The sequence below is a fragment of the Mustela nigripes genome, chromosome 11, assembly GCF_022355385.1.
Source record: "Mustela nigripes isolate SB6536 chromosome 11, MUSNIG.SB6536, whole genome shotgun sequence".
Taxonomy (NCBI): domain Eukaryota; kingdom Metazoa; phylum Chordata; class Mammalia; order Carnivora; family Mustelidae; genus Mustela; species Mustela nigripes.
This window is the reverse complement of record NC_081567.1, coordinates 14,904,091-14,917,430: the sequence shown is the minus strand read 5'-3', so window position 1 is coordinate 14,917,430 and position 13,340 is coordinate 14,904,091. Positions and strand designations below refer to the sequence as shown.

The following is a 13,340-nucleotide window of genomic DNA, read 5'->3' as shown; positions in this document are numbered from 1 at the left end:
CGTCACGTTCGTCACGTTCGTCACGTTCGTCACGTTCGTCACGTTCGTCACGTTCGCTGGAGCCAGAGGGGGCGGGGCCGTGGGCCTTTGATCCCGCGTGTCCTCCTCCGTCCCGACCGGACGGTGGCGGAGGCCGGAGCCCTGTCCTGAGGAACGGGGAACCTCCCCGCTCCCTCCGGCCCGGGCTTCCTTCCGCTTGTCTGTCCGCTTCACGGGCGACGCGGGCGCGGCCCTGCTGCTCCCCGGGAGGAGCCTCCCCGCAGACGCGGGCGGGCGGCCCGAGGGCGGCGGGCCTGGTCCTGTGCGGGTGTGGAGGCGCCACAGCCCGGCCTGGACGGAACAAGCCCGACCCGGAACAGAGTCGCCAGCGCTCTCCGGAGAGCGAGCGCTCGGGCGCTTCCTCAGGCTCGCACGGGGACTCCGCTCAGGGCCCGACGGCCGCCTCCACAGAGACAACTCGACTCACGTACAACAAAAGCCTTTATTTTCGCCGCCGGCCGGCGGGTCGTCACCGTCGAGGGCCGTCACCGGCGAGGTCGGCCGCGCACGGCCCGGGAGGCGCTCGGTCTCTTCCTCGCGGGGCGCGGCCAGCCGGGCGGGAGCGGAGGCGCGGGCTTCAGACGTGGAACAGGCCGCTCTCCAGGCACTGCGCGCCGCCGGCGGCCGGGGGGCGCCGCGTGTCGTTGGCGAGCTGCCAGTACCGCTCCCGCAGCAGGAACGCCGCCGCCTTGGGCTGCCTCTGGCGGGTGAAGATCCCCTTTTTGTTCCCCATCACTCGCTGCGGGGCTGAAAACAAGGCAACGGCGTCTCAGGCGACTCGTGCGGGGCCACGCGGGAGCTCGCCCGGAGCCACGCGGGGCGCCAGCGCAAGCGCCCTGTCGCGGTTCAGGCCGCTCGGGAGGCGGCCTCGGAGGCGGCGGCGGCACCACCGCTGCCCCGACCCGCTCGGCTCCCCGCGGCGCTGCGTCTGCGTCTGCGCAGCCCGAGTGACGTCTCTTCCCTGGGAAACGGGCGTCCCCGCGGCTCACTGGCGGGGGCGGGGCGGCTCGGCAGCGGCCGTCGGGACGGGCCGTCGGGGGCTCCCGCTGCTCGTCGGGGCTCCCGCTGCTCGGGCCCAGCCGGGGAGGAGCCGAGCGGCGACAGGCTCCGAGCACGTCCCCTCGGGCCCCGCTGCGCGCAGCCTCTGCCGAACGGAAGGTCGGTCCGCGACAAGCCTGGTCTCGGATGGGTTCCCGGGTCGCCGGCGCCGCCGCGCGCACTTGCCGGCCTGCCAGAGCCAGGCAAGGAGCCATCAGAGCCACTGATCTCCTCTGCCGAACACGGAGAGGCTCACGTTCTCCTTCCTTTTCCTCTTGACCCCCTTCTCCATTCCAGTTTTTAATGAAACTGTCCCCTTCCGCAGACTTGTCTTCCCCTATTGGGTGACGCGTTCTAACTCCCACCAGAGCCAAACCCTTCCTCACCTCCCCAGATGGCTGGGCTGCAGGCTGTAACACCCGGAGGCACAGGAGGAAACGGGGTCCCTTCGTTTGCGACTTAGCTGAAGGGGCCCTCCTGTCGCCCCACTTCGGAGCATGCGGACTTAGAGCCTCCACGTGCACAACACTGCGACGCCTGCTTGTGCTCGTGAAGCTGCCTCTTCCCGGGGAACGACAGAAAACACATGAAATACCGTTTCCCAGGCTCTGCCCCCGACTCTGGAATAAGGGGTGCGTTCCACAGGGAAATCCAATACAAGGTCTGATACTTCCTCACCCTGTTGTGAACAGACGAAGGTTCAGCTGGTCATTTTTGCCTCAAGACAACAGGCTCTTCTGTTGGCTTCTTTTTTTTCTTACCATAAAATGATCTGCGAAGTAGGCAAGTGACTGCTGCTTGCTAAACACAACTTGCTTCTCCCAGGAAACTCTCATGTCGCCAGACCTAATGAGCGCTTCTTAGAACCAACTGCCCCGAACTAACAGGCCAACCGGATTGAATGAGAAACGGTCCATTCCTTAACCCCAACTGCCACTCACCCTGGTCAGTCATAAAGTCGGCAAAATTCCAGATGAGCTCTCCAACCACGTAGTTTTTGCGTTTCTCATCCAGAACCATGTGGTACTGCTGCAGCAGAGCCTTCTGGTACTCCTCACTGAACATCACAGGTGGATCCTGGAATTCAAGGCACAGGGAGAACGGAAGAGACGAACTGATGCAACTGTAAATGTTAGAAAAAATGAAGACCCACATGACGGTAACCAAAACACCCAACTTCCCAGCGGCTGTAGTGACTGCAGGACGTGCTGGTGCAGACACAGCCAGGGCGGAGGTAGCCCGGAGTAAAGACCAGGGATTTTTAGTAAAGAACCTGAGTTAGTAAGTGCTTCACTTATCAACAAAATTTGGTCTTTTCTTGCTCTTCCTCTAACATCTCTATTCACCGGTGTAGTCTGAAAGCTGAGCTACATGGAAAGTAAAAATAAGTCTTCACATGATAAATTTATTTATATTATTATTATTATTTTTGAATATTTTATTTGCCAGAGGGTAAGCACAAGTAGGGGGACGGGCAGGCAGAGGGAGAAGCAGGCTCCCTGCTGACCAACGAGCCCAATGTGGGACTCGATCCCAGGACCCTGGGACCATGACCTGAGCCGAAGGCAGAGACTTAATGACTGACTCCCCCAAATAATAAATTTAAGCCTCAAGTTTTAACTAGCTGCCAGTGTATAACTGGAGAACCAGGGTGACTCACTGCCCTCAGGTCACATTCAGCTGGTCTGGTCCAGGTGAGTGGCTGCTACTCAGCACCCACCCATTCCACAAGTCACCACTTAGTGTCTGCTTCCCTGGCAGTTTTGGCCTCGAGGCGGGAAAGGCGGGAGCATCCCCGCCCCTGCAGCTCGGCCCTCTGGCTCTAAGTGTAACGAGGGTCAACAGGAGAGAGTGGAGCCGAGGCTGGGGCCCGAGGGGACGGTTAGCAGGGGGGCTGCGCGGCGCCCCACAAGGCTCCCCAGGAGACACTGGAGCTCCCACTACTCAATGACAAGGGTCCAACCAAGGCAGAGGGGGTGGGGGCTCATTCAGTGTTCTGTGGAGAGCGCCTCCAGGTGGTGTACTGAGACATAACAATGTTCAGATGCCTTCCTCCCATGGGAACCTGGGGGCACTGCAAGTTCAAGGTTCAAGGAAGCAGTGTCTCCCTCCTTTCTCAAGAGAACAAAACACTGTAGGCTCTGGCTTTCTGTTCCAATGAGAAGGATTAAAACGATACATAGGACGCACTGATGTAGCGTCACGTTACTACAGAACCATGTTTTGTTCTGGTTCGAGCGAATGTGAGGGCAGGGCCACACTCAGGTTTTCTTACCAACACTGCCTGGCCTAACACTCGCCACGCGTGGCTAAATAAACCTAAGACTGAATTATAAATCGACTCGGCCAAACCGGTTGCACTGCAAAAAAATTCCATCCCGTAAACAGTCCCATCAGCGCTATATGCAGACTGAGCTGCTTAAACATTCCGAGTTCGTGACCTTTTCAGGACGAAGGGCTGGTACGAATATATATTGTTCTCGTAAGCTACTTCCCCTCGCCCACCTGTCTTCACAACGGCCTCCCGTGTAAGCAAGATGAATTTAAGGGTCTGAGTGGAGAAATACAGTTGGGGGGGGAGCCTGCCCGACCCAGCAAGGATAAGCATATTGTGCGTCAACACGGAATCTGACATCTGTGACAGGTGAGTGTGAGGGGGCTGAGGGGGCTGGGGGCTGGCTGTGGCTCCAGAAATCACAGGAGAAAATCCCCGCAGGAGAGGAAATTTAATAAAAAAGCAGAGAAAGAGGGAGGGAAAACGCTAGTGATTAAACCTCGCTCCGAGATTTCATTCATTTCCCTACTGAGTATTATTTAGCATCCTCCGAGCGCTGGAGGCTGCCGAGGGCTTGGGAAGCAACGGTAACTAGGAATCCGCCACTCTCTTGGAGCCTGCACTCTGGCCAAGGAGAGAGTCAAAGCAATAATGACGGTACGTGGTGACAAAGGCTGAGACAGAGCCCAAGCAGAGGGGACAGCTTGGACATCTCACCAAAGAGGGGACATCGGACCTGAGACCTGAACACAGAGTGGGAACCCAGGAGTCGGCGAATGTGGTGCTAACACGGGCGTCCCTGGAGAAGGGACAGCCCACACCAGAGCAGGAGCCGACCAGCACCGCGAGAACAGTCCAGTGGCCAAGAGCGAAGGCCGAGGAAGACGACGACCTTGGGGAGGACAGAGAGCGAAGGGCGCGACCGCTCTGGCCCGGGACTGGGACTTTAACGTGGAGGCCACGGGATGCCAAGGACGGGACCCCCAAGGTTTGGATTTGCTCAGGAGATGACTCGGGCAGTCACTGGGCAGCTCTCTGGGAACCCGGCCAGAAGGACCAAGCGAGGGAGGCAGAGGCCCGAGCCCTGGAGGACGGCGTGAGCCTGAAGAACCACAGGGAGGTCATCAGCACCAGTGAGGGCTGGGAGAGGCGCAGCGTGCTGGCCTAGGGGAACGGCAGAGACCTCTGTCCCGGAGAGGGAGGAGATAACGGAACACCCCTCACTGCTTACCTGGTGAAACCCTGGGATGGCCCCGGCTCCGTACTCGCTCTGGATTATGGGTTTCTGGTAAGTCCTGTACCAGTTCTCAAACTGCGTGGCCAGCTGCAGCGGAATCACCTCCAAGTGCCCGTAGTCATGATACCAAGAGTAGTAGCTATTCACACAGATGACGTCCACATACGGCGCCTAGGAGGAGAGCACGGCACCTGCTCAGAGACCAGAAGGCTGTAAAGAGCTCTAAGGCTCACAGCCTGGGGGGCGCTTCCGGCAGGGAGGTGGGAGGAGGAGCTCCCGTGTGTGGCAAATGTAGGCAGGAGTGACAATCAGGCAAGGCGCTGATTCTGCACGGGCGCTCCTGAGTCCCGCAGCTGGACTCTGGAGAGGCACAGAGGTGCCCCACCAGCCAGCCCCACTGCAGCCCAGGGCCCGTAGCATCGGATTTTGTTCCTCTCTCTGCAGCACTCCTGTTCCACCGGCCTTCCCTTACCTGGCCCTAGAGAAAAGTTCCCAACCAAAGGACAGACGCACTTTTTCCCCTCACAAAGACCTTGGTTAACCGTGCTGTTTGTGAGACGGTGGTATGGGCCGTGGGCTGGCCGGAGAACTCTCTCCTGGCCGGGAGCAGAAAGGACGGGCAGGACCGCCTCGCGTCCACACGGGGCGGTGCCCGGGACCGTGCGGCCAACACTAGGCAGCCAGTGTCCAGGCCCTCCTGTCACTTGAACCAACGCCCATCTCCAGAGCCTGCCCTGGACTGATGCAGTCTGACTTTCCCAGGTGACAGAGCCCCTTCCCAAGAGTGGTGGCAGACAGTGCCTGGTGGGGGAGGGAGGAGCTACTGGCATTTAGGGAACAGGATCGGTCCTGCCCAACAGGGTCACTTGAGAGCAGTTACAGTATGTATGTCACTGAAAGCAGCAGGCGGGACAAGGAAGCCTGTGGGAGACACATGCACCCAGATGGCATATCCCCCCAGGAGTCTGGCGACCCTCGGAGGCTCAGGCACTGGCTGCCCTGTCCGCGCGGCAGACCAGAACAAGAAGAGATGCCACTTGGGCTCGGAGAATGTCCACACCTGCCTGTGCCACGCTGGGGTCTGCCAGTCTCTTGAAGGGGTGTTCCCGAGAGATGGCGAGGGAAGCACCAGGGATACAAACCTCTCCCATCCGTGTTAAAATGAGAGCTCCCAATTTATATTCGTATGTTGCATTTTCTCCTCCGTTCTTTCCATGAGATGTTTGCTCCCTCTGCACTTCCCTCCTAAGTACTGGCCTTGAGTGCTCTCGTGAAGAAGCGTTTTCTTGCTCCCACGTCTTCCAGCTTCATGCAACGGCGCACGTCGTTTCCAAGGAGCTGCTGCCCACCAGTCATGTGGGAGCCCGGCTGTCCCTTCCATCCCAGCCTGCGGTGCCCAGACCAAGGTAACGACTGCAGTCACTGAGGAACTTTCTAAAACTCAGAGCCGCCCCGGACGCAACAACCCGGAATCTCAGAATCCAGGCATCCCCCGTGGGAGTTCTGACAATGGGCCAGGTTTGAGAAACCCTGGACGGCGACAACTGTGGTGCTCACCAACTGAGCAGCATCAGATGCGGAGTCTGCACTGACAACAACCGAAAGCTGCCTGTGCCCTGCCTGCCTGGATTTGGAATCACTGCCCGGCAGGTCAGCAGCTGGCTCTCCCTCACCCGGACACCGTGAGGAAAGCACGTGGACCGGGTGCTCAGGGCTCTTCCCAGCAGCCCATGTTAGCAAGCACCAGAGATGGCGAGAGGACAGGCGGGGGGGGGGCCCCCCAGGCTCACCCCCAGGTCTGCTTCATAGTTGGAGTTGGTCACAAAGGTCACGGGCCGGGAGGGGTCCAAGGCTTTGGTGTGAGCAATCAGCGTCCTGTCCACGGAGGGCAGAAGACACAGGCTCGTCAGTCCGGCAAGGACCCTGGACAGCCATCTCTCTCTCTCTCTCTCCATCCCATCTCCCAGCCAAAACCCTGCTCTCCTCCTGACCCTGAAGAGGACCTGAGGGGAGCAGACACGTCCTTCCAGCCTTAGATCACATTCCCCAGCATCTTTCTCCACCCCCAAGTCACCCCTCCCCAGAGAGAGGGCCGCCATCACAGGGGTGTGCAGGCACCCGAAGCTGGGACTTGGTGTGGCTAAAAGCTGCATTCCCAATCTCTGGAAAAGCTCTTGAAAACAAGAATGCGCGGGGTGAGGGACACCTGGGGCCTCAGTCAGTGAAACGTCTGCCTTCGGCTCAGGTCGTGATCCCAGGGTCCTGGAATCGAGTCCCACATCAGCCTCCTTGCTCAGCGGGGAACCTGCTCTGCCCACTCTGCCTGCTGCTCCCCTGCTTGAGCTCGAGCTCTCTCTGACAAACAAATAAATAAAATCCTTAAAAAAAAAGAAGAAGAGGAGGAGGAGGAGGAAGAATGCGTGGGTGTAGACCGGGAGGGACACAAAGTCCACAAGGCAGGGGTCTGTGCCAGGAGGCAGGCTGTGCCCAGGGCCCTGGCTGGAGAACAGCCCCGGCCGTCCGCAGCTGGGTGGAGCAGTGGGAGCAGACACTTGCACAGGGAGACACTATGAATGGTGACAAGGGGCGGGAGGACCATGGCGGGGAGGCGCAGAGTTCTGGGAGGCAGTGACAGGGCACTTAATGGGCACGGGCGAGTCAGCCCAGACTCAGAAGAAACAACATTGATGCTGAGACGCATTCATCAAGGAGGGACCCTAAGAAAAGGCTTCCCAACAGAGGACCCAGCCTGTGGTCAGGGCTCAGCCCGGGGACCTGGCAGAGGCCACCCCAGTGCAGGTCACCCCATTCACAGCGTAAGCCTGCTTCTCTCTTCTCGTGGCTAGTGTCCTTCTCCTCGAAGCCCTCCCCACACTGCTCTTCTCTTTCAAGGGCTGTGGTTTCCCCAAGCCAGAACGCTATCCCTCACCTCGAGTCCCAGAGCCACACTCTGAAACAGCCTGTGTGTCACTGGGAAGCCTCGAAGCCTCGCTGAGCTCCTCAGGCCCAGGCAGCCTTAGCCACAGCCCCCTGCCCTGGCCATCATGCACCTCCCTGAACAGCTGGTAGGAACCTCAGGCACCTATTCCCAGGCGCCTGCACTCCTTCCCGCTCCACAACAAACATCTGTCCCCCAACCCTGGCTCAGCACGGCCTGAGGCCCCAAGGCTCCGGGCTGTGTGTGCCGGGCAGTCCTTTGCCCAGGTGGACCTGCAGCTCAGAGCTGCGCATCTTCTACCCACAGCTCAGCTCACAGCGCTCCGTGACACTGGGACGGTCTGTGCTGCCCCCAGAAGCAAGTAATCCCCCCCTTGCAGGCTTAGTTACAGCTGTGACCGTGACCCTAAGAAAGACAAGGAACCAAGGAAGCCTCCCCGCAGGGCAGCAAACCGGGCGGTTGTTGCCAGCACTGCCCTCCGGGGGCTCTGTCCCGGCCATGCCTGGTGGGGGACGGAGGAGCTACTGGCACTTAGGGCAATGGTGTCACTTGAGAGCAGTCGGAGCGCGCACGTCACGGACAGGCCTGCGCAGGGTCATCTGCCGGGAAAACGCGGTCTTACAGAGCCGAACTGCACGGACAAGTGAACCCGAAGCAACACCCGACGGTTCTCTGCACCTTCAACGTACACGAGCCTTCCCAGGAGTGGGGACAACGGAGACACTGAGACGGTGGAGACGGGGGTGGCTTGGAACTTCGCCTCGCGCGGCTCACTCCTCCGAAGCGCCGAGGGCGGACGCGGCACCTGCCCGGCGCCCCTCCCCCACCCCCATCCCCCCCCCCCGCACCCCTGTTCCCCATCCCCCCATCCCGCTGCCCGCATCCCCCCACCCCCACCGCACTGGCACCCCTCCCATCCCCCCATCCGCGCTCTCAGCCCCGACCCGGCCCAGGGCGGCCGCACTCACTTGAAGTAGTAACCGGCGGGCGGCAGGAAGGAGGCGGGCTCGTTGGCCACGGACCACATGACCACCGCGGGGTGGTTCTTGTCCCTGCGCACCAGCTCCCCCATCACCTCCAGGTGGTGCTGCAGAGACCGGTTCCCGTAGCTCTGGCTGCGGCACACGGAGCGGCGCGGTCGGGGGGCGGGGCCTGGCGGGGCGGGGCGGGGCCTGGCGGGGCCTGGCGGGGCGGGGCCTGGCGGGGCGGGGCCTGGCGGGGCGGGGCCGGGGCGGGCACTCACGCCAGCACGATGCCCACGCCCGGGCTCTCGTCGATGACCACGATCCCGTAGCGGTCGCAGAGCTGCAGCACCTCCTCCGCGTAGGGGTAGTGGCTGGTGCGGAAGGCGTTGGCCCCGAGCCAGCGCAGCAGGTTGAAGTCCTTCACCAGCAGGGCCCAGTCAAAGCCCCTTCCCCGGATCTGGGGCAGAGCACGGCGGGGTGAGCCCGAACCCCGGCCCCGCGCACTGCTTTCTGAAGCCAGGCCGCCCAGGGGTCACCGCCTTAGCCCTCTGTGCAGCCCCAGCACAGCCCGTCGGGCAGCGGTTTCCAGCACTATGCTCAACTGCTCCGAGCCACCTCGACTGCTTCAGGGGGCCGTGGGGGCGGTGAGACAGGAAATGGCCCTCCGAGGGGTCCAGAGGCCACAACTCACATCTGCATCCTCGTGTTTGTTGACGCCATGGAAATAGAAAGGTTTCCCGTTGATGAGGAACTGGCGCTCTGTGACCTCGACAGTGCGAATCCCCACGGGGAGAGTGTAGAAGTCAGACACAGGCCCAGCTGCCGTCTGCGTGGTCACCCTCACCTGCCAGCGCGGACAACCGGGTGTGGGGCTTCCTGGCAGGCCTGAGCCCCACACAGCCCTCCCTTCAGCACGAAGGCCCCGCACATGCACCGGCGGGGCCCACAAGCTGAGAGATGCGGAAATTCCCGACTTCTGCCACCAGCAAGGAGCAAACTTTCCTCACCCTGCCCCATGCCTGCTCTTCAAAGCCGGGCTCCTCACCAAGCGCTGAGACGGCCAGGCAGAGTACACTGCGATCCAACTGACTGGGACGCTCAGGAGACCTGGTGTGCCTGACCGGACTACCTGTCCTGTACCCCCGCCCCACCACCGGGAGCCGCAGCTGCTGGGTGGGGGCAAAAGGCCTTCTGCAGCCCCAGGTCATTACCTCCAAAGAGTACAGGTAGGCGGGGTGCTCATGCATCAGGTAGGGCCACCAGAGGTGGGCATTGGGAACCTGCAGCTGACCGCGGCACCCTGTCCCCTGGGCCACGACTTTGCTTTCCTGGTCCAGAAGACGCACTTCCAACTGGAAGTGTTCACTGCCCTGCACGAAAATCTGGTAATCCACCAGCCCTGCAAGGGACAAGACAGATCGGACAAAAGAGGGGAAGGAAACAGCCTGGGTCATACAGAGGACAGTTCCCTGGGGCCACCACCCTGAGTCTCAGTCTGCAGGGAGGGCAGCACAGGGGGAAGAGACATGATTCTCCTGAACCCTGAGCTATCCACCCGGAGCTATGGTTTTAGGCAAGCCCCGCATCTCTTTGAGCTTCCTTTCCTCACAAAATGAGGTCAGACCAGCTGGGTGATTTCTGCTGCCCGTGCCTATTCTGACAGGCTGGGCCGCAGCTCCTCTTAGGTGGATGGGAAGCCTGCGGGTGAAGAGATGCTGGGAGAGCGTCTCCCCTGGAGGATCTTTCTATACAGGGAGCAGAGCCACTTGGGGCCTGGCCGAGGGAAGTTCCTGCTAGGAGCCCTTACCGGTGCCCTGGTCCACGCTGGTGGTGACGGTGATGTCATCGATGTAGGTGGTAGGTGTAGTGTAGAGAAGCACGGGCCGATGCAGTCCCGCGTAGTTGAAGAAGTCAAAGTTTGTGTTCTGCACAAAGTAACCCTTAGGGTACCTAGGATGGGAGAGAATGCCTAACTGCAGACTTGCTCTGGTCCTTCGACCTCAGCTGGAACATCTGCCTGGCCTCCCAGAGCCAAGGCCTCACCTCTGCCAAGACCACCCAGCCCCTAGTGGGAAGACCAATGGGCGGGGTGGGGAGTGGGATGGAGCGGGGAGCAGGGTGCTGCTCACTTGGAGGTATCCGTCCTGTGGAGGATGGTCCCTGGCGGCAGCGTGTGGGGGGTGAGTGTGTTGTTGATGGCAATGGTAATGCGGCAGGAGGACAGGGGCCCACTCTGGACCAGCTTGCTGATGTCAGCTTCGAAGGGGAGATGCCCCCCCTCATGCTCCACCACATGCACCCCATTCACCCACTGCAGACACAGGGAGATATGGGAGGGAGGAACAAGTCGGTCCTGCCATCTCCAGCACCCCCCCGCACGATGGGCAGTATGTGGGGCCTGAGGGCCCTGCCGACTGCCGCCTGACTCACAGAGGGAGGAACCAAGCTCCAGAACAGATCGGGCAACCCTCCCCTGACCCCCGCCACGAACCCCAGAGTAGGGCCTGAGCGTGCCCCCCATCCACCCCAGGGGGCAGGCTGTCAGGTGACCCCTGTGAATCAGGCAGCCCCAAGCTGCTCAGCAACTGCGCCTGACCGCTCGCCCTGCCTGATGCTGGTGGTACTGACCACAATGGCATAGTAGTGGGCACTGCCAATCCTCAGCACCACCCTCGTGCCCAGGTCCTGGGTCCATCGCTGGGGCAGGGTCACCTCCCGCTCATACCACACCCAGCCGACAAAGCTGCGCAGCTGCCTATCCTGGCCCACATCGTTGAAGCTGGAGGGAACCGGCATGTCCAGTGTGGGGCCCGACTGAGGAGAGAAGGGCTGGGGTTAGGTCCAGAGCACCTTGGACTCTAAGACCAGGACCCAGGCAGCCCCCTTCCCTAGAGGCCAGTTCCTCCCACAAGCCTGCCTGCAGGAAGAAAGCTGGACAAGATGACTTCTCCCAGGCCCTGGGATTCCAGGCCGTCCTGTCATTGTCATTCTTCCTCTTTTTTTTTTTTTTTAAGATTGTATTTATTTGAGAGAAAGAGTGAGAGAGATCACGAGCAGGGGGGAGGGGTAGAGGAAGAAGCAAACTCCCTGCTGAGCAGGGAGCCTGATGTGAGACTCCATCCTGGGATGCTGGGATCATGACCTGAGCCAAAGGCAAGCGCTTAACGGACGCAGCCACCCAGGCGCCCCACCACTGTCCTTCTCTGCCAGCACCTGACTGATGCCTTTCCTGGAGTTCATTTAAGCGGATGCTGGTCGCTCAGACACGTAATGGACAGTGTGCCCCGAACCTACAAGGCCGCTGTAGGTGCCAGGAATTAAACGAGGCCTCCGCAGGCAGGTGGTCAGCTCTGTGAAGAGTCTGGAGGGTGGCGGGAACTATCGTGGGGTCAGGGAAGGCCTTCTGGGGCCCACGGGATACTGCGTGAGGGCAAGTTGGCCCAACTGGGTGAACCTGAACCTGGCAGGGAACCCCCTGATCCCCTCGGGTACAAGGCCAGGCACGAAGGAAACAGACAGCTCAGTGGGCCTGGAAGCAGCCTGGGGAAGAGCGTCCGCGATTTCCAGAGACTCAATGAGCAGTGGCTGGACGGGTGTGGGACTTGGGGACAAACGTCTGCGGGGCTGGTGGGCCAGGCTGGGGGAGGGGCAGGCTGTGCACCGGGTGAGCCGGCCGCAAGCCTGCCGGGGACAAGCGGACCCTAAGAGGAAGACGGTCAACTGACCGCCCGCGGGAGAAAGGCGGGGGGCAGGGACCGCTCTGCAGGGGAAGCTCGAAGTGCGCGCGCCGGCCCCGGCCCCCGGTCTTCCTCCCCGTGAACGCCGAGCGGACGGCGGAAGGGGGTCTCGGAGAGACGCGCGCCCGGGAGCGCGAAGGCCGACTGCGCCCCCAAAGTCGGACGGGAGGCCTGGGGGGGTCCCCGGCTGGGCGGGGGTCGAGCCCCGTCCTCTCTCCGAACCCCGCGATGGCTCCTCCGCGCCGCGGCGGGGCTGGGGACCCGGGAGGGCTCCAGCTCGGGGCCCGGCCGCGGCGCCTGTCCCAGCGGGCCGGGTCGCGCAGGGGCCGCCCCCGCCCGGCAGGCCGCCGCCCGCCCGCGGCCCCCCAGCCCGCCCTTCGCGCAGCTCCGCCGGCCGCCCCCGCCCGCGAGCCCGCACCTCGCGCAGCGGCGACCGGTACCACCGCTGCTCGAAGCCGCGCTGCCGGTTCTCGGAGAAGTCGGCGCGGAAGCTCCAGAGGCCGTGCAGCTCCTTGCGCTCCCGCGACGGGCTCTCCCGCGGGTACAGCATCCCGCCCCGCAGCGCCAGCCCGCAGGCCCAGAGCAGCGGGCCGAGCGCCGCCCAGGCCGCCGGGTGCATGCCTGCCTCCGGCCGCTCGCTCGCAGGCGACTGTGGCCGCGCCGCGCTCCGAGCCGCGCGGGAGGGGCCGGGAGGGGCGGGAGGGGCCGGGAGGGGGCGGGGCGCGGCCACGTGACCCGCCGTCCGCGCCATCTTGGTGGAAGGCGGCTGCGGGGGCGGAGGAGCGCGAGGCCGGAAGGTCCCCCGGGGAATGCGCTGCCCCGCGGCGACGGCGGGGAGGGTCCGCGCGGGGCCCGAACCATCTCCGGTTCCCCCGCCGCCCGCGTCCCGCCCCAGCTCCGGAAGGCAGCGACGTCCCTGGCCGGGGGCCCGCCGGCCCCCCCCCCCCCCCCCCCCCGGCTGGGGCGTCTGGGGCCGCGGGCCAGCGGGAGGCCCAGGGCCGGACGCCTCGTGAGCCCAGGCAAAGCCTCGGCCGTGCCTGGCGGTGCCCCCGCCGCGGCCGTAGCTTGGCCCTGGGCCTCCCCCTACGGCCGCCTTAATGAGGTTCTGGAA

At 62.6% G+C, this 13,340-nt stretch overlaps 1 protein-coding gene across 6 annotated transcripts; it reads right to left on the bottom strand.

The window, feature by feature from the left end:
- Positions 1 to 462: 462 nt before the first annotated feature.
- Positions 463 to 13,334, bottom strand: GUSB (glucuronidase beta). 6 transcript variants are annotated; one of them, XR_009406965.1, is made up of 14 exons: positions 12,648 to 13,334; positions 11,121 to 11,306; positions 10,622 to 10,803; positions 10,300 to 10,442; positions 9,704 to 9,891; positions 9,184 to 9,336; positions 8,771 to 8,949; positions 8,496 to 8,642; positions 6,380 to 6,464; positions 4,584 to 4,760; positions 2,019 to 2,154; positions 1,756 to 1,849; positions 1,464 to 1,638; positions 793 to 1,267 (listed from the first exon to the last, which is right to left on the bottom strand). XR_009406965.1 is itself a non-coding variant. In XM_059414772.1 (12 exons), the coding sequence occupies exons 1-12, from the start codon at positions 12,978 to 12,980 to the stop codon at positions 617 to 619; spliced, it is 2,079 nt and encodes a 692-aa protein (XP_059270755.1). In that variant the 5' UTR covers positions 12,981 to 13,334; the 3' UTR covers positions 463 to 616. The 6 variants fall into 6 exon arrangements, 3 of the variants coding, with proteins under 3 accessions (XP_059270755.1, XP_059270757.1, XP_059270756.1); XR_009406964.1 differs by lacking the exon at positions 793 to 1,267 and adding an exon at positions 698 to 786 and having other exon boundaries at positions 1,464 to 1,849; XR_009406963.1 differs by having other exon boundaries at positions 1,464 to 1,849.
- Between the last annotated feature and the right edge of the window lie 6 nt (positions 13,335 to 13,340).